Raw genomic sequence first — 25,853 nt, 5'->3', positions numbered from 1 at the left:
CTATCGCTCTGGGAACGCCTGTGAGCAGTTTTTGTATTTACTGCTGGAGGCGATTTTCTGAAAACACCGATCTAACGAAGGCTTGGACTGAATTCCGCTACAAAAACAAACATAAATTTGACAAACCTGTCTCTACAGAACATGGAAAACCGGTGAGCCTTATGCAATGGAACAAGATCGCTTTAAAAGGCACTGCTATTTAATGAGCGGGTGTTTCGATTCGACTCACTAGTTTTTTTATGTTACCATAATGACATGAAGCGACCTCTAGAATTCAGAACTAGCAAGATCTTCCTTTAGAAGGACGTAAACTTTCAGAGGATAAGTAACAACCATCACCTACTGTTAACCATCAAAGAGATGTACCGATTCTAGCATAAAGTATAAAAGCAGTAGAGACAGAATAGTGACCTCTCTCTGCCCTGTGTTACAAGGTGGTTGATATCACTGCTGTGCCGCCGGTCGCTTCTGGCTGCCACTTTACCTTCGACTTCAGAGAGCCAGGCCTTGGGGGACAAAGACAAATATTGGTGTCAAAGAAAATTTGATCCTGAAGCAGCAAATACCATTTAACAAATGCACTCAACTGCATATGGTTTGCTTGTCAGTACGCAGCCACATCGAGACTGCCTTCGCATAACTCTCGTAATTACTTCACACGAAGCATGAACTTATCCCTCACGCACAGCCTATACTCCATACTAGTCTTAAGGGAAAAAAAATCATCTTTAATCACGTATGAATTTCAGAATAAGTGATTAATAAGAAATTCTTCTAAACAGTTTACATCTTTAATAACGTACATCCTTATTCTAACTAGATGAACGTACTTGAAAACATGGCACCCCACAAAGAATTGTATCAGGAGCGCTTTCTTAAATCAAGTAGTTTTTCTGGGCGCTATATTTATAACCCATAAGGCAAACTACTACAATTTTATCACTCATTTATATTTTCCAAGGAATTGTTTTAGAGTGTAACCTCATTCTTGTGTATTTCCATCCGAAGACGGTCCATGTTGCTCATAGTCTCAGTTAATTTTGGCTGCAAACTGCCTGGGTCACCCATCTGCGGATTTTTTTCATAAACATCCTTCATCTTGATGAGGGCATCTCTAAAAACATACAAAACCCAACAATCATCATAAAAATTGCATACATCAGTACCAATTCGTTAAAATAACGTTTATGCGTATGAGACCCTGACCCGTGATTAGATACTAAGCACAGACACGAGGAACTACTGCTCCCCACACCACGCCTAAATCCTTTTGCCATTCTGTCATCTTGGCACTTTGCCTTTCTTTCTTGTGTCGTGCACGAGCACACAAGGACTCCAACTGTCGACTCTTCTCTATCCGCTCTCCATACTGCTTCCCATATTGTTTGTTATACACAGTTGCCTAAATATTAGTAACGTTCTTAATGCACTAAGTTGCAGCTCTCTTGTTCAGCAGACCTACGCATTGTTTGGTTTTTTTTTTTTTAATGCATGCTTTTAGATCCCATGTTTCCTATGCAACATTAGGATCAAAATGTGTGTTACAGTAAAGCAGAAGGAAGCAGTGCTAACAGAGCCTACCTACAGTAAACCATGAACTTTGTAACAGCCTGGACTAGCATAATCTCACCCAGCGTCTGAGCACTGCTGGCTTAGGTAGAGGCCTTCAACAGAAAGAGACATAGAAAGAACCAAGACAAAACTCCAAAAAAATGCACTCACTTTTGGTCTGTTTCCTTCTGTAGTTCTCTGTTGAGTTCATCAATTCTCTGTTGCAGTTTCTTGCGTCTTTGTTCTGGAGGGAGATGGCTGAAGTCTTCCAGTGCAGGGCCCTGCAAGTAGAAATACTGTTAAACAAGCAGCACGCACGTGTCCGGACAGCTGAACTGACATACCCACACAAGGACAGTGTTCACTGGAAGCAGGATGGACCTTCTTAAAAACTCTTACTTGACACACAGCGCTATAAAAGACGGCAACAGAATAAATGCACGTTCTTGCTGCCAGATCGTAGCCATTCATTCAAGGTTCTTTCTGCCTTCTGTAACAGTTGGCTCACAGATGTCATTTAAAATTTGTAGACTTAATTATTTTTCTGAAAAGCTGAGCCACGTACTTCCTAGTACATCCTCTGCACTTAAAGCAGATTTAGAAAGGACAGGATTACTTACTACAGAGTAATTTCAGTCAGAACAAAAATCTAAGATGCGTATACAATAACATGTATACAGTTGACTCTTTCTCTGGAGTGTGTGTTATATGGTGGTTTGGATGCTATGAAAAGAAAAATACTGTATTTTGGATGTTCATTCCCAAGTACTACTATAGTTCTCTTCTGGAAGTTCAGCAATCTTGCTAGAAAACATATTAAAACTTACAAAGTTCCAATGCATTTTACCTCGAGTAAAACTAGTTCACAGAGCACAGAAAAAGCCTTTATAACATCAAAATTTTGACTTAAATTTGTTAATCTGAATCAAAACTTGCTCAAATATTCCAAGTCACCTTTTTCATTATAAAAAATAATGTTTCAGGGAGGGAAAAGACCTCTGACTTTCCAAACTTTAAAAAACAAAACAAAAACAAAACAACCAAAAAACCTTAAGACCACCTATTGTCAGGAGCCCAAACCTGCAAAGGTTTGATTGCAAACTTGTGCCAAGCTTATAAACAGGATGGAAGGACTTGGGTATGAAAAGCACGGGAGGAGATTTTTATGTATCTTGTGAGTTTGTTGTGAGAACTCTTCCCTTCAGGGTGACAGACGCTGACAGTGTCAAGAAGGAAATATGGTACACGTCTTAATAACAGAAAGTGAAGTTACATTATTTGTGTCCTAGCTGCCTACGAAAGTTGGGTTTAGCACAAGAGACCCACTCGCCATCACAGTAACCCTCCATGGAGGCAAACCGGACTGGACAGCTTTGCTTTTGTCAAGAAGAAACCTGACAGAAACTGGGCTGTCGAGATTTTGACACAAGCAGCCTTAGGCTCGGGTGCCAAGTTTCTAACACCCCCTCTTAAGATCTTCTTGCCCCTCAACTTCTCGGTTCTTTTGCACTTGTAAAATCAAAATCTCACTGCTTTTTAAGAAGGGAATTCAAGACACCATAAAAGGAGGGTAATCAAGATACGATGTTTCCAAAATAAAGCAGAAGTGTTTCTTTCTGGAGGAAAAAAAAATAATTAAAATCCTTTCAGGTGCTTTTACAAACTACAAAGAAACAAGAAGACAATCACATCCTCTGTATCGTTCTTCCTTACAGGTCAGTTAGAACCAGGGTATCCTACAGCACTGATCAGAAACAGAGGTCTTTTTGTGAATTTTTACTGATTTACTCTGCAAAACAACAATATTGATTAAAATGTGGTTTTCAAACAGCTTTCTAATATTCCTAAGCATAAAGGATCATCTCTCCTGCAATTTTTTTGGTTAAATTCAAAGGAGTGAATTTTGCAGTATTCAATATTTCCCCTTTACACAAGTTTTGTAATCTTTTCATATACCTATTTTATGTTGCCTTAACAATTTTCCTGACAAAGATAAATCACCAACTATTTCCATCATGACCAACTTGTGAATACTGGTCAACCCTAAACTTCCAAAATCACAGATTTGGCTGCAGCCAGATGACAAGTCTAATTATCTTATTGTAAGCATGGATGATTAAGAAGACTGTGTATATGAGTGGAAAATCTGAAGATGTATTTCGGCACCTGACTTAAAGCAGTTATGATATGGAAACACTTTCAAAAGATTACTTTCATGGTATCTTAGCAGAAGTACAGCAGACAGATCAGCACACGGGCTTACCATCTTCACCGACCACTGCACAGTTCATTTGAAAACAGAAAGAAACGGGAAATTATTCACATGCAACGACCAGTTACAAAAATGATTCATGTCTAAAAATGTATCTTTAAAATATTACTTAAGGATTAAAACTTTAATTTATAAAAAATACACTTTACTATGAGCACAAGAAAAGCAAAATACAATAATCAGAAATGCACTTCTGCTTTAAGAATTACCGACTTAAAAATACTAGGTGATAATGGGTAGTTTAACTTACGACATTCTAATACACAACTTCATTAAACTACTTTTGAATTTTAGTGTTTTGAGTAATGTGCTAAAGAACTTCTATTGTAGGAAAGGAAACACACACACAGCCAACATCACACAAAATAGCAGAATTTGATGATGATGAAGGACTGGTCAGCCATATGCAAATAATTTGTTAATTATAGCTAACAATCCACTACCATCACTTTTACAAAAGTAATTTTTACAATGTATTTACTTTACTATCACAGCAGAACTACAGTAAACAAATATCTTTTTCAAGTTTAGAAGTTAGTAATTTTACTTTCTGAAAACAGCATTTGGGTCATTGCTGCTAATCTAGAGGTGTTTTAGTCCAGATAAAAATAAAGACATTTAAAGACTTTATCCTCAGAGGAAGCAAAGAGAACATGGGATGCCAGGTGTCGTATCTTCGGTTTAACATTCACAGCATTTTGAAGATCTACCATGCTTTCAATGACTTTGGATAACCCTTTCCAGAGAAACATCAAGCAACTTAGAAGATATACACCTCCGACAACATTTATGACCATCAGCAATTGTTAAGGCTGTTGACTGGGACACACACACAAAATTGGAATTTCTAGCAATGAGGAAAGTAAAGCACCTGAACAAATGATACTTTGGTAGAAGCCTTGATAAAGTCCAAAGATGTAAAATGGCTACAGAATAAATTTCTCGCTCCCTTTAGAAAGAGTCTTCCAAGAAAACACAAGTAAGGTTTATGTATCACTGTTGATGATGCATCTATTTATGTATCAAGTGGCACTGAGCAAAGACCTCTCATAAGCACTAACGCTGTCTGGAAATGTTAAGATTTCAAAGGATAACAGGCAGCACGTAACAGCAGTACTAATAAAACAAGTTACACTTGCTTACAACTTAAAGACTTTTTTTCAATAACCTGTTCTACAGCTACTGCGTGCTGCTTTCGCTATACGTCACGACAGGACAATCCAATGCACGAAGCATAGAATGAGGGCAGTTCAGTTTTGCGATCTCTGGTGCCTTGAGTGAAATCTTGTACAGGGCACGTTATACCAAAGACCCAGTATGCTTACTGTCTGATACGAGCCAACTCATGGATAAATCTCAGTAGAGGCAGAAGCAAATTAAATGCCATTTGGTAGTTCTGCATGTCGATACCACTTGGACATCATTTTCCAGGGACAAAACTGTGGAAAACGCCATCATGTACTAGCAACTATTAAGCACTGAATCAAGATATATTACAAAGATAAGACTGATCAATGAGATAAAAAAAACTCTATTAGAATTACAGTATACATTTAAGTTGAAAAGGCACTCAGTGTGTGATAATGTGATGTCTGTTAAAATGCTTGCAAGGAATTTCAAAATTTATAGAAGTTAAATGTTCATCCTGAAGATTTACAGAGATTAACTCTTTGATATTCTGGGATATTTGAGTTAATCCGGATTTGTAGGATACTACTGATCCTTGCTAATTTTACGGAATACTTTTCTATATTAAAATCATTCACTTTTACAACATGATCAATGAATTGTAAGAACAAAAAAATTCAATAAAAATATGCTTACATTTTCCATTAGCATTCTGTAGTGGTTAGGAGATGATCTTTTGCTTCAATAAGAGGTTCTAGAACTACTGATATTACAAGGTGTTGATTTGTGAGCCAGGAGTCAATACTTTTAGCGATCAACAAAAAGGAGGTGTAATCAAGGCCTGTGCCATTTCAGCAACTAATCCAGTTAGCTCCTTACTGAGTACTAAAGAAGGAACATTATCTTCATGACCAGAACAAATTATGAGATAAGTGACTCGGAAGGGGAAAGGAGAAACTGTCCTCCATAAATGCTTAGAGGACCACAAGAATTTTCTAAAAAATGGTGGTGGTAGAAAGGGTATTTCCAAGATATCTGGGGGCCTGAAATAGGATGCCACAACATGACTTAAAGAAAGTAAGTTTTAAGTGTAACTCATTATTTCAGAATGACAGCAAGGGAGCCTCTAAATCATAATTTACTGCAATATCACAATGTTGTACTTTGATCTCCACATTATGTCAACAGTAGTCAACCAGTCTTGGTGCACATGAGACAGCCAAGTCAATATTGTTTTCAAAGATCAGAAAATCATGAATTATATATAGTCAAATGCATCCAATTATCTCATTATTTGGATCAATAAAGATCATAAAACATACATAAACTGGGCAGCCTATGCTTCACTGACAGAAGAGGAAAGTGCCAGTACATTTATCACTAGTACTATAGGTGTTGCTAGGAAACCACTTAACATTTCCCTTTTATTGTCTTCCAAACAAATTCTATTTGTAGAATATGCCACGATAAGTTGGTAAACGAATTGATAAATCTCAGAAAGTGGCTTTTGGTAGTAATTTTTCTATAATTTTACCCAAAAGAACCTTGGACAAACAAGAACAATTTATTAATCAGAAAATGCATTAGAATTGTAATGTTTCAAAAATCAGTATTTCAAAATCTGCAAGCACCATGTGCTATAGCATTTGAGGTACAAAAGAAATGAAATTTCTCCCTTCTCAGTTCAGCGTCTCATAATCAACTACTATTATCTCAATTAAAAGTCAGCAAATAAACATCTCGTCTGTCAGATGTTTTTTGTGGTGACTATATACCCAATGATAAATTACTGCAAAAATATGTTACATGATGGTAGGAAAACATTTGTGAATGTGAACAACAATGAAGAAAGGTTTCAAACACATGCTGAGCACCCTCTTTATAACACCTTTCTTCTAGGCACAAGCATTTGGAATGCGATAAAGAGCACTTCTGTTTTATTTTATTTTTAACCTGTTGGTAACTTCTATATAACATGAAACAAAGGATCCTATCAGTGACCGTATAGCTGAAGTGTTACGTTTAACAAAGTAAGCCTTATAATGAGGGTGAAGAGCATTAGAAAAGCCACATCACAAACACACTGTTCATAGCCCATCATGCATTTCGACTTATCAAACTTACCCCTCTTTTGAGGCTTCTGAAAGAAGGAATTCTGGGCTTCCCTGTTTTTATGTCACTCATGCAATAATGCACTGGTTCAATGGAGAATATGGGATACTGGGACCCATTAGGAGTACTGGATGTGTATAAACTAGTAGGGGTTAGGGGTGGGGATTGTGGCTAATGTGGAAATAAAGAAAGCAATAAATAAGCCAAATGTTCAAAGTAATTTTAAAATGAAAATTCTGTCTTACAAAAATAAAATTTCCATCCATCACAGAAACAGCCTGTAACGTTCCAGACACATTTACACTATAACTGCATCGGCTTTAAAAGGTTTCCGTCATGAATTAATCTTCGGAGCTACAGGTTGGTGCAGAGAATGAAGGAATATTCAAAAAAGCTTTAGACTCAACACTCCCACAAGATCCTAAACAAGATCCCGAAGTTGCCTGTCTCTTTTCTTAAAGCAGGAAGTCCTGCTTTTCCCCAACTTTAGTTACAGCCGTTCTGGAAGCTTCTGCATTCCTGCTCACTCTTTTTTCCTGCACTTTGATGTACCCTACCAGGTAAGCTAAAACAGAAATATTAGGTACATCTACGGAGAATGACTAAAACGGAAAGTATACTCAATCTCTGTAGTCAAGCTGGACTGACGCACTGGCTGCGTGGCATTCTTCATCAATATCATCACGAGAACTGCCTCCACTTTCTTCCTCCCCTTTTTCAAATTGCTTCTCTCATTTTTTGTCTCTCATGCCTCTGCTGCTTTTTCCCAGATCGATTTTTCTGTACCATTTCCTCTGCTGCACAACTCATTCCCTTTCCAAAAGGGTTTTATGTCTTTGACAACATCAAAAATAGGTAAATGCGTATCTGGAAGCCAAGACCAGCCACAGTTTCAACCAAATGAAGGCCCAAAGGCCACCATGAATACCCCAGCTACAATAAGTCAGCATATTTTTAAATTAGCTAATTTAAGAATATCTTTTAAAACCTGTAAATAGTATTTGGAATTAAGTATGTATCTCCTGATAAGTATTTTGCTCCCAGCTGCTGTTTTGTAGAGCGCCCCTCCATCCTCCCCAAAAACAGATGAAAAAAGGGACATAATCTTCCATTTCCTCCAGGTCCTTAAGGAAGAGATGCATGTAGTATGTATACACATATGTATATCTGTGATTCCATACAGGAAACAGTAAGGCTGACTCTCTGAATGCTACATACAAAGCTAACGAAACGGGGAGAAGGAAGAATAGGGGAAGTCCTGTCAGCTTTCTTCGGCTGTCATCATACTAAGGAACTTCTTACAACTACAGGAAATGCCAAGGTCCAGACTGAAAACCAATGCAGGTTTTCATAGCTTCCCTCTCCAAAATTCTCAGAAAGATGTCTTGTTGTCAAACTGGTAATCATGATCTAATTTCAAAACCGGCTGAATCTCACCCACCTCTGCAGCCAAATGCAATAAATACGCTATGCATTAATGCATTTTAACTATTTTCAATCATTAATTATACTGCATGAAAAGTAAACAATCAGTTTTCATTTTAGCACACAGCTGCAGTTACATAATACACTGAGGAGGGAATAAAGAATCAGCTGTAGCCTTTCTTTCGCTTAAGATCTGCTTTCTTGGAATACCATCAAGTGGAAAATAAACCCTACCACTAACAAGCTCTAAGAATCGTTTCCTGTAACAAATGGCAGAAACTGACTTGGAGCATTAAAATAACCTCATAGAAATTTGTGGGGATCATTAAAATGACTCACTGATATGCTCCCATACGAAATAAAGACCTAGCATAAATTTAAATATGTATATGCTTCATTAGTCATTTATATAGCTAATTCATCTATTGATAATCTTTTTTGTTGATCCATGAAAGCATCTTGCACAGAAAGTTTTAACTGAAACTCATACAATAATACAAGAAAGGAATAATGTCTCTGCTTTCAGTTTTTTTCTTGAGCATAGGAATAATTTTACCTATTTCACAGTAATATTTCTTCTGGGACATTTACCTGTATGGAGCTTCAACAGTATGTTTTATCAATGAGGTATTATAAATGTTAATGTTTTCAGACAGACCTCAGAGGTTTTCAAAACTAGCAGCAGGTATAATAAAAATCTGTATCACACTCCTATATATAAACATCTATAAAATATGACGTTTAGAAGGGGGTTGCTTTTCTGTAGTATAAAAGAGAGATCTGAAGTCTGCCCGATTCCAGAGCATACTCCCCCTCCCCTTATTTTTACATTCACAATTAACACCTCTTCTATGCAATTGCAGAAAGTATTTACGGAAACTCAGAAATGTTTCACAAACGGGAAGCTACTTTTATCAAAAACTATTAAAAACATTCCCAGACACAAATCACTAGAAGAAAAACTGAAAAACTTCCCCCAGTGAGAACCTGACTTTTAATATGAGAAGTATCCAGTCCTACTCAAACTTTCACATCTCCTTACACATATTTTAAAAGACAGTGGCAGGCAAGGGGAAGGTTATTTTAAAATAAATAAATTGCTGCTTCCATGCACTCTAGATATTTACATTTTAATTTTGCAAATAGTAATTTCTGAATTGTTACCTTTGGCTTCTTTCCAAATAGCCACAGCTTTCCTTTAGCTTTGCCCACTGTAGTTTTTGAATCAATTCTCATTCCTTCCTGCTTTGGTGTACTGATGGTTCCATCAGAGATAGTTCTGTAAATATTCTGACTGTAATCTTCAAATGGAAAATCTCCAGGAGGTTCAAAACCGGATTTGAAGCAGTCTATCACTAGTTGAGAGTCCTAAACATAGGACATTAAGGAGTTTAAAAAGCAAAACAAGCAAACCCGTCAAGAACTGGAGAGAGAAAAACACGGAGACATAAATTTTCCCTTTAATTGCAGAGATGCACAGATGGGAAAGTGAGAGAGAGCTCAAACTGCACGCTTTTGGACAGATCAAGTTAAGACGACGTCTGTTCTTTTTTCTCAGCAGTGTTACCGTGACTGTAAATCAAAGCATACCCTGCTATTCAGAATCCAGCAAATACTGCCCAAGGGTTATCACAAATTTAGAACAGGACATGCTCTAGGGCCAAACTACCACCCCCACCTTCTAATCCTTCAACATCAGCACTGAAAGGAAGATAACACTAAGAAACTAGATGTAGTAAGATATAATAGGCAAGAACCCATATTAGAAGGAATTAGAAAGACGTGCCAATAGCTGTAATCAAACAGGACACAGAATGATACTCTGTTAACTGAGCACCCTTTGTATGATTTAATGCTACATACTGGAGAAAATACCAACCGTGTTGGTATTCCAGGATGTTTCAGGATAACCAAGCAATGTGTCCAAAATCACATACAGTGAGAAAGTGTCAAAAATCTTCAGACCACAAGGAAGCAAAAAAACAGGAAGAAAACAGACACTGAAAGCAGAAGTGACCATTTAGGCTAAAACTGAAGTCACAACATTTTTCAAGCAGACAAATGCTTGACAACAGAAAGTACAGGCTAAGTCCACCTTTCCCCTCTCCACAGCTTCCATATCAGTAAATTGCTCATGAACATTTAGAAAGTCACTCAGTTCTACTTACTCTATGTTCATCAACTGATTTTGCTGCAAGGATCATCCCTTCTAAACATTTAGAGATAATTGGAATAACCTTGCGCTCGGAGTCAGCAAAGCCTTTGTAACATTCACTAAGTTTGATAGTCCTTCTTTCATCCATTTCTTGAAGTTGCTGCAGGCACAAATTAACATAAAATAAAGCTTTTATTTGCAGATTCCCCCCCCCCCCCCAATCCTCATGTATGCAGTTACTGTGGTCACCACAGCACAGTACAGAATTTCTGTGCTTTCCCAGTATTTTTATTTGCTTAACAAAACAAAAGTTGATTAAGTTAAAAAATCAAGTCCTTTCAGACATAGACTTAAGATGCCCAGAACAGTAATTACGAAGAGTTGATACTCTTTGATTTTGAAAAATGATGTAAAGGACTGGACTTTCTTTTCCTTATTCTTTTTTTAAAGCACGTGTACAGTGTCTACAGCCACCTATTTAGTTTAAAATATTTGTTTCATGCAAAAATGAAAACTACAGTAAAGAAACTCTACTAATTTCTACATCTCCTCACGCTCTCCTAGTTCCAAGTAATTTCTTTCTGGTGATAAACATCTCTATCTTGCTTTCATTTTTATACTTTCCAATAAATATCAACAATTAAAAATTAGGAAAAATTAGAAATATTAAAATTATATGCTGTTTAGACATGCTCTCTGATTTGAAATACAAACCATTTCCTTTAGAAGTGTGCAAGAAAATAAAGAAAAGAATACCATTACATAAGATTTGTAATAAAAGTCTACCGGAACACAATAAAAAAGAACAAATTAAAGAGAAATATCTAATTGAAGGCAGGGAAAAACAAACAAACAAACAAAAAAAAAACAACAAAAGAAAACAAAAAGCAATAGTACATTCATCAATAGGTTATGAAAAACAGGATAAGAAATTGGATCTTTCCCGTATCTACTCTAACAAAGGCAGATGTCTCAAACAGCATCCAATTTCATCTCTCCGAAACAAAGCAACAACCTAGTCATGCTAAATCCCTCTCCCAAGGTTTTCCCATAGAACGTTACCAAATACTTGCAAGGAAATAATAAAAGTGTAGTCTCAAGAGAAAGGACTAGGCCTTTCTGCTCTTACTGGAGATTTCAAAAACCATCAGTAATATCTTACGACGATAATGGATTTTAACCCTAGAGAAATAAAGGCAATAAACCAAAACTCTGGTCCAAGCTACACAGAAAGATGATCGAACTGTTTCTTCTGGGAGTTGACTGCAATTCCTTCATCAGTGTGCTAGTGTCAGATCTACTGTAGTGCTGCTTAACAGTTAAAATATTAGAAAATTCTTTAATAAGCCAAGGCAATTTTCTCCTGTGAATCCTAGACCTTCTAGTAAGTATTTTTTACAAATATGAACTGCCTTATGCTTCTGGAAAATATCAAGCGTTCTTAAGTTGATAGACCTTCAAATAAAGTTAGCATTTTTACTTTCCATTTCCTCACTCCATGTTTCAGAAACAGTTTCTACAGTCACAGTATTCTCCCAAATAGCTGAACGTACATGCCAATATACTTCGCAACTTTCCCTCACCTGATGCCCCCCAACTACTTTAAACTAGTTTGCAAAGTCTCTCTGTTTTTGAAAGAATCTTAAAAAACCCCAACTTAATAGTTAGATGAAGCACCTTGAGAAATCCCCTTTTTAGATGCAAAGTATTGATCTAATCTGACCTTTAACTTTTTTTTTATTATTTTGGAGAGTTCTGTGGATTGCTAGTAATATTGATGAAGCAATGACCAACCGGGGGAGAGGCAGGGGGAAGTACTTCTGCCTCCAATCCACCCATTTTATACCTGTACATGAGATACATTAAACCACATAGTCACCATTAGCTATATGCTTTCCTTCATCTCTGCTGGAGTCTAAAGCACTCACATACACACACACAAGTATCAAGAGAACTAGTGATCAAACCTTACTAGAACGACTGCTTTAAATGTTTGCTCTCACCCAAATGTCTCAAATGTTTATTTTGCCATACGTCTTCAGCAATATTTAAACAAAGTCTATAAAATATAAAATCTTCATAGAAAACGCCACAGAATATTTTCATTACAAGTCTAAGCATAATTACTCTAAGCCGGAAGTTCCATGATAAAATGCAAGTTATAGCAAGATCATGCTAATTTCTTGATAAAATTATCCACTATAATCCCCAAAATAAAATTTTTAAAAAATTTGAAATCTACTTCTCCCTTAAAAGAAGATCAGACATACTTTCTCTGTTAATTATTTTACCTTATAAATCTGAGGAATGACAATGTAGTAGTGTTTGTGCTGTTCTCCATTAAAATTCTGTAGTTGTGCAGCATATTCATTTTTGTTTTCATCAGCCATATGTGTGCGCAGGTTTAACTGTTGCTTAGCCTAGTAGGAAAGTGTTATCAGTTCAGACATGTCTTGTGCTTTTCAATGAGATACAGCATTATTTTAATTTATTTTACCAACTATCAAAAACACTAATCACAAGTCATCAAAACTGACATCCTTATAATTGAAATAAGAATGTGAGACTTCATGTATACTGACAGTCTACAGACCTAATTTGTCACATACAGAGAGAGCAATGAACATTTTAGCTCCCTTAGCTGCATCGCTTAAACGCACATCCTAAAAAACATAGAAGTGACTGAACATATACAGCACAAGATACCACATACCAGTAAGCCTGCCTGTTTAAGGAAGATAGTCATCATCTCAACAGCATCATCTCAAGACTAATGAAGCATACTACCTCTCTCTGCTGTCTTATATTTTACTGTAGCTTTGATTGCACGTAACAAGCAAGGGTATTTCATACACTCAAAGAATGTTGTTCCAGTACTGATTATAAACATGCACATAAAATATTTTTTATAATAAAGAGAGAGTAAAGAAAGAAATGGCACCGCTCTTACCTTCTCAACATCAGCCTTTGTCGCATTAGTGTCGTTGTCCAGTCTTTCGTAGCTTTGCTGTGCCTTCTCTGCCTCTCTGCATTCTCTCTCAAATTTCTTTTTGCTCTACGAAAGCCACAAAAGTACTGCTTCAACAGCCACTATCCTCTTTTGGTTTTCTACAGTAATTTTGAATTCTAAATATCAAAGCTTCCATTTAAATACCTTAAATTCACTAAGTACCTTTAAGTAAATACATTGTTCTCACAGCACCCAAGTCTCAAAAATTTTCAACTTTTGTATTTAAAACCTATTTCCTTGAAGTACCGGCAAGGAAGCAACTGTAATTATGCTATAAAATAGCAGATAATCAAAATACAAAATAACCTATTACAAAAATCCACAGTTAATTATGAACAGACTTCAATAACCTAAATAAAAGTCAGGGGGCAGAAAACTTAACCCTGGACTTGTATGAGTAAAATTTTCAAGTTCCCTTCTTCAGTGATCAATTTTAGTTGAATAAATTCAACTATGATATTTTGAAGGTAGTCTGAAGGATTTATCTACATTACAAGACCTTACCATACCCATCCATTATCACCAGTATTCATATCAACTGGCGTAGCTGTAAGCACCACAGACAACACTATTCAATATACTTGATTTTCAATATATCCGACTGTTGTCAAGACAACTGCTGTAGGACAAGTTGTTGCAGCTCAAGAAGTTAGTATCCCTAGAGACAAACTGGCAACAGAGATTGTGTAAGCACTGCTCTCCTGCTTCCGTGCAAAGTCAGGCGATTGAGGTTAGTGTGTCCCTTAAAGGCTGTATGCATTTAAAAGACTGACTTTGCACTCAAGTAAATACAGTGCACACAACACAACTGATTGTTTGAGGTGAACTCTGGGAATTATCTTGGTGAAAGGTGATAGCATTTGCAACTACCACATCTGCTTCTACTCCGGTCCTCTGACCATGAATCAAACTCTTTGACATGACACTGAAGCAAGACATTGGACAACAAAATAGAAATTTACCTCTCCAGTACTGCTTCACAATAATCTGGATCAAAGATATAATAAATTTCTAAGACACAAAACCAGCAGAATATCAGCCTGCATCTTGAACACACTTGGTTGAATTTTATATTTTCTCATCTTTAAAAGCATATGTCTCAAGAAAAAGGAGCTTATAATCTGTTCTAGAGAAATTCACTTCCTGCATTTCTCTGTTAAAAAGTAATTCTACCTCCTGAAAGTATAATAGTCTATAGTGGTATTCTTGAATAGACTTCATGTAACAAGCCCTCAAACTCAAGTCAAATATAGTGACTTAAGGTTTCACCTTCACATAAATAAACTCTCATTATTAATTACTCTCTAAACAAAAGGTATCCTGCAGAGAAGCAACCAAAGAAGTCTGTACCCATCTTAAAACAGATTCCTTCACGCTGGATAAAAGCCAAGGCTTCACTCAAACATACACACAGAAGCTGTTTCAGGAGATTTTTTTTTAAGGAGGGAACTACAAATACATTGAGCTGTATTTTGCATGTTACTAAGTCTGATTTGGACATTCAGTAATACAGCTAAACATTAAAGTCTAAGCAAGCAAGATGACAACAGTTCCATTTACAGACTGTATATTATTAAGTCTGATGGGGGGGGGGGGGGGGGGGGGACGGGACACGACACACGGACGGACGGACACAAACCAAAACACAAACTCACATTATCCATCTGTTTCCAGCACATGTCCAGATACTGTTGAGCCTTTCGCCCTTCCTGAAGATGCTAAAACCACCACAAATATGTTTAGTTTACTTATCTTTTTAGTACTGTTACCATTAGTTAGTCCCTGCTCTAGTTGACACTCTATGATGTGCAGTTATCTCCCACAGGTTACCAGTACTCTTTCGAAGACATTACTAATTATCTAAAAACAGTACCACAGATGAAAATTACACTGGCAAAGAAGTTACTAGTAAGCACTATCTCCCAAGATCTTAATTTTTAGGCTTAGTAACTGTAGTGAACCAGTACATCAAAATACAGAATAACTTTAAATGTGTTTTATAAATGTATTACAAAACCTACTTGTTGCCAAGTTCATTAAATTGGGTAAACAAATACATCAATTCATTAAAAGACACGTCCATTTTGATATCCTATTACCAAATCAAAATACAGAAATTACCATTTTTCTCTCAGTTTTTAGATCATGAGAGTATCTCATCAATTCTCCGTACACTCTGTGTCCCATTTCTTCTGCAACTACTTCTCGTTGTCCTGCATAGTCATTCAACTCATTAAGGATGTTAAAAAAGGCAATACACGAAGTAAACCTGACAGGAAGCACACACACACAAACATACATATACAAAAAGTGAGATAGTTTTTTTAAAATAGACTTCTTTTAGTACAGTCTGTACTCCTGATTAAATTTAAAAAAAAAAATCATATATATTTTACAATAAACCTTATCTTAATGCTAATTGAATTATAGTAGAAATGCAAGTTGGGAAAGCCTACATTACGCCTAGCATGTACTATATGTTGCAATGTCTCTTCAAATACATTTTATAAGAATATGGATTTTTGTGGATGGAAAAGAAAGAAGAAGAATACTACCTGGAAAGCCCTGTAGTATAGTGGTATCTCCTAAGCTGCCAACTGAGAGGCCTGAGCTTGGGAATGGATACATACATCCCTAGGCTCGGAGGCTGAACTTGCTGCAGAGGTGATGTGCTTGGTAGTCTTGAGGGTGGAACATGCCAATCATACCACTCACATGCATCCCGATAGATGGTCTACAGAACAAGTTTGCTACCAGCTCTGGAGACAGCTGCCTGTTTGCCTGCCCACCTCTTGGCTGGAAGTAAGGTGCCACTATGGCTGGCACTAAAAAAGGGGGAAGAGGAGGGGCAAAGGGTAGAAAGTGTGTGTGGAAGGGAAGAAAGGAAAAAAAAAAAAAACAGGCACCACATTAAAATATACATCTTTCTCTCTTAACTGTGGAATACTGCCATCTCCATAGGCTTGGCTCTGGGGAATTCAAATGCCTCCCTACCACTAGAAATCCCATTCCCTGTGGTCCAAGATCTTTAAATAATCGAAAGACTTAAAGGAAATGCTAGTGGGAATCCTCAGGTGCTCTGTGCACAGCATGCGCTTTGGCTGCAACCTGAAACTTGCCCACTTTCCTTCGTAAGAGTTATCCCTAAAGAAAAAGAGTATTGTGTTTTTCTAAATAAATAAAAAAATGGCTGTGGACATGGACAGCAAAACAGGCACCTCTCTGATAAATAATCATAAAGTTTTTTAGCACAAATTGCTCCTCCACAATTAGACATTCACTTATTTTGTCTCCAGAGTCAAAGCAAGTCAGCAGCTTAAGAACTCTTCTTGCCAAAAACATGGCAATTTTGTGTACGCTCAAGTCTCAGTATACAAACACATAGCTACATTTGTATTGCCATACAAATGCACTGAAGAACTCAACTAAGCAAAAAACACAGCCTAAGGACACATAATTGCTTTTCTATTTAAAAAATACTACTAGACTGTACATAGCATACTAAACTTCTGCTTTCAAACCTTCAGCTAGCTAAAGATTAATTTGGAACGGAGCAAGTACAACCTGCCATGTTTACTACTTTAAAATACCAATATAAGTAAACTCAGGTTTCACGCTTAAGAATTACAGCAGAACTACAAGAAGCCAAGCAGAATTCTTTTGTTGTCTTAGCCAATTACATACTTTATCTTAAAAAAAAGGAAAAAAAAAAATCCACGAAAGGACAGAGTACACTGTAGCCCTCGCTTCTTATACATAGAACTGGAAATGCACATTTTTACCTGGGTTCCTCGTCTTTGGGTGAACGTTTAGGACAGTACTTCTTAACCAGATTTCTATTAAAGAAGAATGAAAACAAGATGCTATGTTAGAGTCTCTTTTGAGAAGAGAAGACATACACATAGAAAACTGCATGAACAAATCTCTTTTTAATGACTTCAAGGAACAAATCTATTCCCTCTGTAATCTTATAACGGTCCTTTAGACAACACAAGGCAGAAATCTATGGCATTTTCAAAGTTTTAAGTCACTTTGACCTACAACAATGTAAGTATTTTAAAACCTCTATTGCACAGTGACTAGACATAAAATAACGAGTTCTTTATTTAACATCCTTTTCACACATGCAAAAGAAGCTAGCAGACAAGAAAAAAGCAAATGTATGATCACTGTGTAACGTACAGATAGCACATGCTGTATGCTATACCCATGAACACAAAACTCCATACCTAAATTAAGCTTTGAGCGTACATTCAGGTCAAAGATTTTAACCACAGTATCTCCAAATCTTCAATAAGGATATTTCCAGAACAGAAGAGGCAGCATCTCTTTTCAGGAAAGATATTACATTTTTGCCCCTACCACCAGTGTTGTAAATATCAGGTTTTTAGAAACCAAGAAAATCTCTAAAAGATGATCCATGGGACGAGCACTTTACACAGTATCACAGTCCAATTTTGAGAAGACTGATATGAACTCATATGCTTATCATACAATGCAGAAATAGCACCTTAAGAAACATACAAACCACATCACCTACTCTACCCAAGAGCATAAATAACAGAGGCATACACTGCTTAAACAAACAACCACAAAATATTTGCAGTTACTTATATTGCTACAAATATCCCAAATCCTGTGATGAACATGAAATGAAGCCACACAATTTTACAGACAGGAGGGATTAGAGAGGAGAATGTCCAATGATTTTTTGAATTCTTATCTTCCTGTACATCAACCTTTGCTTTAAACTTCTGAGTACACATTTTTTCCAGCACAGCATTCTGCCTTGACTTACAATATTGTTTTTCTGACAGCAATGAGGTCTTTTAAAATTCTTGAAATTCAAAAGGATACATGTTGTCAGTCTTGGAAAAAATCCATAATTTCCTTTTCATTTTTAGTAGCAGGATGTTCATACCTTCAATTGGTTGCATTTTTTATTCTAGCAATTTTCAAAATTGTCAGGTTTTTGCATGAAACAGAAAAAATGAAATTGTAACTCTATACTGCAGTTCTTTTCCTTTCCCTGTGAGAGTCTGTCATTCTACAGCAAATAAAGAACCCTTTATTTGTATGAAAGAAAAGCAGGTAAGACATAGGATTTTTCTCAAATTGCTTACCCTCAAAACCTTTGTGCTTTTTGAGGTCAAAGAAGCTAAACATCTCAGTTGCTGTGTATTTTTAAAATCAGCAAACAGTATTTAAAGAGGTCTACTACTCAAATTAAATAGACCAGTATTTAAATACCAATGCCCACCCTCACAAAAATTCTCAGATTTTCCAAACATTAGAACCACTTCATTGAAATCTTGCTAGTAATGTTTAAACTGTGGATCAGATTGCCAGTTATGATATCTCTCATTTAAACTATCAAAGTAATATTTTTAAGCGTGAATTAAACAGCAGAAAATAATGCATGTCAATTATTTGCTTTACAACCCACAAATAGAAGCAACACAATACTGGCAATTCCCCCCCCCTCCCCAATACATCTCTAAATAATCATACTTTCCATTTAAGAACAAAAAGCCCAAACAACAAAGCAAGGACACACAACTGAATCATTTTGTTCAAGAGACAGGCTGTTTGCCTTGAGCTTGTCTAAGTCACACTTCTCTAAGTGTGTTCTTGGGGTAGGACCTGGATTATGCAAAGAATGCTTCTGCTTTTTAACTGGTACGAAATAGACTTCATTCAAACTTCTGTATTGTGAAAAGGGATGATATTTTGTAATGAAACTGTTTTAGACATACACCCAAAGAAGAAATTAGGTATAAAACAATGCAAACCCAGCAGAGTTGCTTTAACAGTTGCCTTTTAATTGGCTTCTTGACTTCTTAGACTAATTATTAACATAGCCCAAAACAGTTTTCCCCAAAAGCAGCAAAGACATGGACTATATATAGTAACATACACCCCCAATGCTCCAGAAAAAAAAGGAGAGGAGAAATAAAAGATTCTATGAAACAAAATCTTGCATGCATGTTTTATATCTCATTCCCACTGTCCATGTGTAACTTTGGTTGTTATAAACTACCTTATCATTAAAACAAAGGTGCTAATCCTGCTTTCATCTAAAATAACTGCGTGCAATTTCTCAAATCAATTTATCTGGAAGTCATATTATCTCTATGGTACAAGGGTACAAGTAGTGAGACTATGTTCAGTCATCAAGTATATACCAAAATATGAGCAGGGAGTCGGTGTGGAAATAGCAAGCTTAGACCCTTTGTCTCCTTCCATACCCTCAGAGACTACAACCAGAAAGAACAACCATGATAAGACAGTCAAGTCCTTTTTACATCAATATGTGCTAAGAAACAGAATAAACACTGACTTTCTAAAAAGTATCTACAAATTTTATAAGAACTTTCTCACTGAAATTAAAACAAGAATATCTTTTTGCTATCACCAGAATCCACTGCCTGTTGTAACATTCTACTTGGTATGGATTAAGCACAGACATTTTGATTGGAAAATGCATAAACCCAAGTAAAAGAAAAATAAGAATCATGTTCTCCGCTAAGTAACTTTCCCATGTTTCATTCTCCCTTACATTTCTGCTTTGCTCCTCAGTGCTTATTAACAAATGGGAAACTCCTAAAATTTACCTTATTGTTATTCAGAAGGTGAAATGCATAACAAGCATACAATGCTGTAGCTAAGCAACCACGCACAAGCCTTTCCAAGGGAAGATTTTCAGGGGTGTTAAAAATGAGAAAATAAACCACTTACTAAAATATACAGTTTAAAGTGGCAGAAGTGTCACAAATACAGATTATTTACTAGCATGCTGATTTCTGTTCTAGTTTCATTTTTTAATGCAACTGTTTACTATTTCTAGGAAGACAAAAATAGTATATATTCCTTTCTCCTCATAAAAGTCAGTTTCATTAGTCTACCTTAAAGTCATAGGAACATAGAGTTTTGAGATCCTGTGTGATCAGGATTTAAGGTTCAATAACAGCACAAGGTACAATAATCAAAGTCAATAAATATGAAACAACAAGCAAATGCAGAATTTAAAGTTCAAAGAAAAGCCAGTGTTCACGTGAACAATGAAGCATAAATGGCTTTTCCAAGAAGTGAACACCAACACTTAGAACAAACAGAGAAACTGGATTAAAATCTTTGGAAAAACACAGGTTCACAAGCAGCTAGTATGAGTGTGGATCTGAAGAGTGAAGCATTATTTCAAACAGGAGCCAGCTGACACTTTCAGGGGGCATAATGTTCTTTTTTATCTAAATGTGTGTCTAATCCTAAGGATTCAAATATGGATCTGGACTGGTTTAGAAGAAAACTGCAGAAGTAACTGCAGACCATCAGAACCAAACCAAATCTGTGGGATAAACTGCTCCATACTTCCTTAGAAAAGTGTAGATTGATGACGCTTTAATCCTCTCTGGAAGTACAATTTCGACTTCTTCTACCACGCTCTGTCTTACATGTCTTCTGCCATCTGGAAGCAGATTTCCTACAGGACTAACCACATCCAATTGTGCTGCTCCTGTAATTTTATCAACCTCTCTTCTCCGTATAAATTGGTCTCCGGTCAACACCAGTGAGATAGCAGCCTGGGCTATATTACTGATTTTTAAGAGAAGTACCACCTCAGTCACATAGCCAGAAGTTTCAAAAAGCACCCTAGTTAATAAATTAAGATTATTTATAGTCATGCACATAAAACATCTACATAAAATTTTACAAGACATTTCTTCAAAAATTGTGTTTATCAACTCAAAAGTAAGTTTTCTTCAGTCAATTAATATAGAACATAGAGAATGGGAGCAGTGGCATCAATATGGTCGAATTTGTACTAAGGCAGCAGCTCAGGTACTGTGGCATATGCTTATACTAAACCTCTACAGCCTCTACATCATATTACAAACCAGCCTGGGAACAAACTTTGAAGTCTGCTTTCATAAGTTACAAAAAAAAAATAAAAATGCAGTAAGTACTTAAAGGCATTTCAAATTTATACATAAAGTAATACTTTCATCGGGGTTCTGATGGCTTCAGTAATTGCATATCAATATTACGGACTGGGTGAGAGCAATGACAATGAACTGTATTTAGTAATGTCATCAGAAAAAGTTTTAACTGAAGAGATGAATCTTAAAAAGTTCTAACATGGAATTCGAATTTACAAAGCTGAATATCCTTGGAACCATTAGGAATTTGCATGTTTTGGCTTGCAGAAACATCACTATAAAAAAAACCTGCCACATCCATATTTGGATAATAGCAGTGTAAATTCTCAGCTCCAATCAAAGGAAGAGAGATTTGAGAAATGAACACATATGGTGATAATTTGTGTCCCCAACTTCACATTTGAGCTTACACCCATTTTAAATAATGATTCCAAGATTCTGCATATAAAAATATAACTATGTCTCAATTTGACTAGACATATGCATATACTAATATTGTATTTAGAAAAAAACCCACTCGTACACAATAGTATGCAGAAGGAACGTGAAAAATACATTTGCTCAGATTAACTAGACGTCTCCAGAGATCACAACGTGCAATTTTAAAGGGCAACACTCAAATAGTTGAAGAACAATCATCGCTATTTTCTTTAAACTGACACCAGAGAAGCTGACCAAATTCAGAAATCTTATTCCACATGGTAGTTTCATCTACCACTGCAGGTATAACTTGTATTACTGCCTAACATCACATGAAGTGGAACTCCTCTGTCTTCTCAAGTGTCATAATGCTTCAGACAGAACAAAAAGGGAGTGAACCTCCAGAATTATTTTGTGTGTGATGATGTGGAATTAAACAAAACAGACCTTCACCTCGCCCCTTTTAAGCAACAATGCTGATCAAAAACAGCATCTGAGAATTCAAAGTTCAGCCAAGAGCCCAGTAATTTGGCACATACTAAATCTATTTTTTTGTCAATTATAAAATAAGAAAAAAATTAAACAGTCATACAATTAAAATGAAATCTGTTAATCTACAATGTATATTGCAATATGTTTGTCCTGATTCACATCCCTGTAACTCAGAAACAGCCTATAATAACCTTCACAATCCTTGAGGTACCACAATGTTAGTTGAGACCTAAGCTACACAAAACATAAGATCTTCCTTTAAGTTAGCTAAAAAAAAAAAAAAGAAATTATAGTAGCTTTTTTTCAGAACAAAGTATACTGCAGACAAAGACAAGACAAGCTCTCTAGACAGTTTTTTTTCTTCTCTGTAGACATTTGAGGACTCCTCAATGGTTTCAATTTTTCTTATGCTTCTTCTCAGTATCAAGAACTGCCTATCAAAGAAGAATAGCAAGGAATGACTTGCAACCTAAACCAATACATGGACAGGATTCTCACAAGGTTATAATTTCTGGAATTACTCAGCGACCATAAGCTGCAATAACTGCATACAGTAAGAACATCGTGAGTTCACTCAAACAGTTCCTCATATGCTGTACATGCATCACTTGTCATCTCCTACAAGACTCGGAACAGCTGTCGCACCTGGGGAAGTCACATCACTAAGTTGTGAGAGTATACAAAAAAAATTTTATCAAAATGCAAGGGTATACACAAAGTGAGTATGAATTTCTGCCAGGACACAGACTCTAATTTGTGAAAACTGTTATGAAAAAGTCACTCAAGTTTTCATCCTTGAGTTTAAGTCTATGAGAATAAGATCCATCAAGAATCTCCACAGAATGTTCATGGCCCACACTGAAACAAAGACAGAAAAAAAAATACCACCATAGACCACCAGCATTATCTCCCTCATTAAACTTGTTTTTTCTTGGTCTCCCATTCAAGTACTGAGAGAGCCGTAGAAATACCAGGAGGTGACCACTCACCCTACTGTTTATACATCTACGAAACAAGGGCATAATAAATCTCAGTTATAAAGTTCATTATGAAGAGATTCTCAACACTATTTTTCAGATTGATTTCATTTCAAAAGGAAAAAATGATGATAAACTAGAAATTTCTATCAGAGATATTAATATCTATCTCACCGGCCATATGTTGCCATCATTAAAATTCACCAGAACCTTCTCAGGAGCAAGCTGTAGGATGACTAACTCTTCTGGAGGTGAAGATTTTGCTTGATCTCAATCTCCCCTGGGGCCTCACGACTGTTTTACATGGTGGCTGAAATCAAGTTGTTATCACAAGACAGCTCACTACTAACAATCAGTTCTCCCCCAACGAATACACAGGCAAGAATATCGAAGAGTAGCTTCATGAACCGGTCTACTGGCAGAAAATCAGTCTCCCTCTCATGTGCGTGCCGTCCAGACCCTTGTTGGCAGCAGGCGGGAAGTGCATGCATGCACTGTACCACACGTGTGCAGCAAGACCTGTGCTTCCCAAAACTGTCATACTTACTGCACATGGACAGTCAGTCCAGTCATCTGACAGAAGGGGTACTCGACATAACTCTTTCAGTTTTGAAAGACACTTTGAGACAAATCAATAGTTTTACGCAAAAGAGTAAAAAGCTGAACAGAGAAGATTTCCTATTTTTAGTCAAGTCCTGAAGTAGTAACATGGTGTCTCATCTTGCTAGCTGTGGAATGAACCTTTAAATATAATTAAGCAGAACGACATTTGTTCATACTATTTAATGAAAAGATCTGGATAGATCTGTGCAAATAAAACACATTTCCATTTCTAAACAGACAACTGAAAACAAATCAAAACTGGGCTGTGAACTGGTGCTGTGCATGCTTCAAGCTTTCCTTTACCTCCTGAAGTTCTTCTATGCCAGCTTTGGAAAAGTGGTATTTATTTCCTTCCTTTTAAGAAAAAAATTCCTTCAGTAAAGTAATGGAATATTATGTAAGGTGAATACACACAACTGGATCAAAAGAAACCGACAAAGAAATCAAAAAGAAAATGAGCAGCCTAGACGGAGAACATCCATACCCTCAGCTGTGAACCTCATTACTGCATTTCTGAGGAAGGATTCAACAATTCTCCATCTGGCGACAATCTAGTTTGCCAATGATGAGTCAATGGAAGACACCACGGGAGAGAAGCTGCTATCAGTTTCAGTCTGACAAGGGCTAGGCAGCAGCTTCACCTGAATCCCCAAAGGAATTCAAGACAGCAAAGATTACAGTGAAGGCAAAGTTCACAGGAGTGTCTCATTTTAAATCCTGTTCTTCAAACACTGTGTGCACCTTTTGGTAAAAATCAATCCTACTTTATTCTGAAGAACGTGCTTCTCCACCATCTCATTGCTGCTACTCTTCTTGCACGATCTTCATACCATACCTGAGGGGAAATTCCTATTGGACCTAAAAGATACTTCACTTGGCACCAATAGAAAGTAACCTGGAGAGGCTGGGGCAGATATAACCACCAAAAAGGGTGGTTGGGTTACAGTCTCACCCAAAGGGACAAGACCAGCTACGGAAAGGGTGTGCTTTGAAGGACAAGAAGTTCTACTGCTTTCTCAAGTTCTACTCAATGATTTCAATCAGATTTCTCAACACAATGTAGTGTAGCTCTTGCCAATTCAACATGAGAAATTAATTAGCAGCAGAGGCTTGAAGCTGGTTGAACACACGCACACACACACAAAAACGTAGATATGGATAATGCACTTCGCAACAAACATGCTGATCGTCAGCGGAAAAATACTACTACGGTTTTGTTTTGTTTCAAATCTCAAATTTTAAGTCCTAAACCTTTTCAGTTCAGAGATTTGAAGGGTGGGTGGGAAGAGAGGGAGGGAAGAAGGCAAAAACAAGCAAGCAAGTAAGCACACACCCAAAGATATTTTCGTGTTTTGGACTGGTAAAGAAAAACTTGTCTGTCATGAAAAAAACTAGTGATCTAATTAACTCTGTAAATGAAAAATGGTCATTAATCACGACACTACATATTTGCCCATCATCTGACACAGTGATTTCAAGTAACTGTTAAGATTCTTTTAAAAAGAAAAAAATCCTTACCTCAGTTGTTTTGCATAGTTTTGCTCGATTTCTATCCTTTCTTTTACAAATTTTGCATATTTCTCCAAGAAGTCAATGCCCCACTGTGTATGCTTGTCCAAGTTATCAAACTGATCCTTTAAAAACAAAAGGAAACAAAATATCCAGAATTAGTTAAGAATCACAGCAGCACCAGAAACGACATATAATTTATTTATGAGTTGTGCTGTGAGGGAATGCTTGCTACTTGGATGGAAGTTATTCAAGTTATATA

General features: G+C 36.5%; 1 protein-coding gene across 4 annotated transcripts in view; it reads right to left on the bottom strand.

Annotated features, from left to right (window-relative positions):
- LOC104015593 (formin-binding protein 1-like) overlaps window positions 1-25,853 on the bottom strand; it is a 96,279-nt gene that overhangs the window by 15,729 nt on the left and 54,697 nt on the right. For 3 of the 4 annotated variants that reach the window (XR_015698605.1, XM_087730519.1, XM_087730518.1), the window contains exons 2-12: window positions 25,601-25,716; window positions 17,436-17,489; window positions 15,775-15,922; window positions 15,309-15,371; window positions 13,594-13,698; window positions 12,935-13,063; window positions 10,657-10,803; window positions 9,653-9,856; window positions 1,723-1,832; window positions 982-1,114; window positions 412-506 (exon numbers count right to left, since the gene is read on the bottom strand). Coding sequence is in view for 3 of the 4 variants with exons in the window: in XM_087730519.1 (XP_087586645.1) it covers window positions 412-506; window positions 982-1,114; window positions 1,723-1,832; window positions 9,653-9,856; window positions 10,657-10,803; window positions 12,935-13,063; window positions 13,594-13,698; window positions 15,309-15,371; window positions 15,775-15,922; window positions 17,436-17,489; window positions 25,601-25,716 (1,304 nt within the window). In the remaining variant the exon portion in view is untranslated. Of the gene's footprint in view, window positions 1-411; window positions 507-981; window positions 1,115-1,722; window positions 1,833-3,814; window positions 3,830-9,652; window positions 9,857-10,656; window positions 10,804-12,934; window positions 13,064-13,593; window positions 13,699-15,308; window positions 15,372-15,774; window positions 15,923-17,435; window positions 17,490-25,600; window positions 25,717-25,853 lie in introns of all 4 variants that reach the window. The other variant, XM_087730520.1, reaches the window with a different exon arrangement.

This window comes from Nipponia nippon, unplaced genomic scaffold (assembly GCF_047370975.1).
Source record: "Nipponia nippon isolate SJK-2023a ecotype South Korea unplaced genomic scaffold, ASM4737097v1 scaffold_5, whole genome shotgun sequence".
In the NCBI taxonomy this organism is placed as follows: Eukaryota; Metazoa; Chordata; class Aves; order Pelecaniformes; family Threskiornithidae; genus Nipponia; species Nipponia nippon.
Note: the sequence above shows the minus strand (reverse complement) of the source record. Positions and strands in the feature narration are given on the sequence as shown.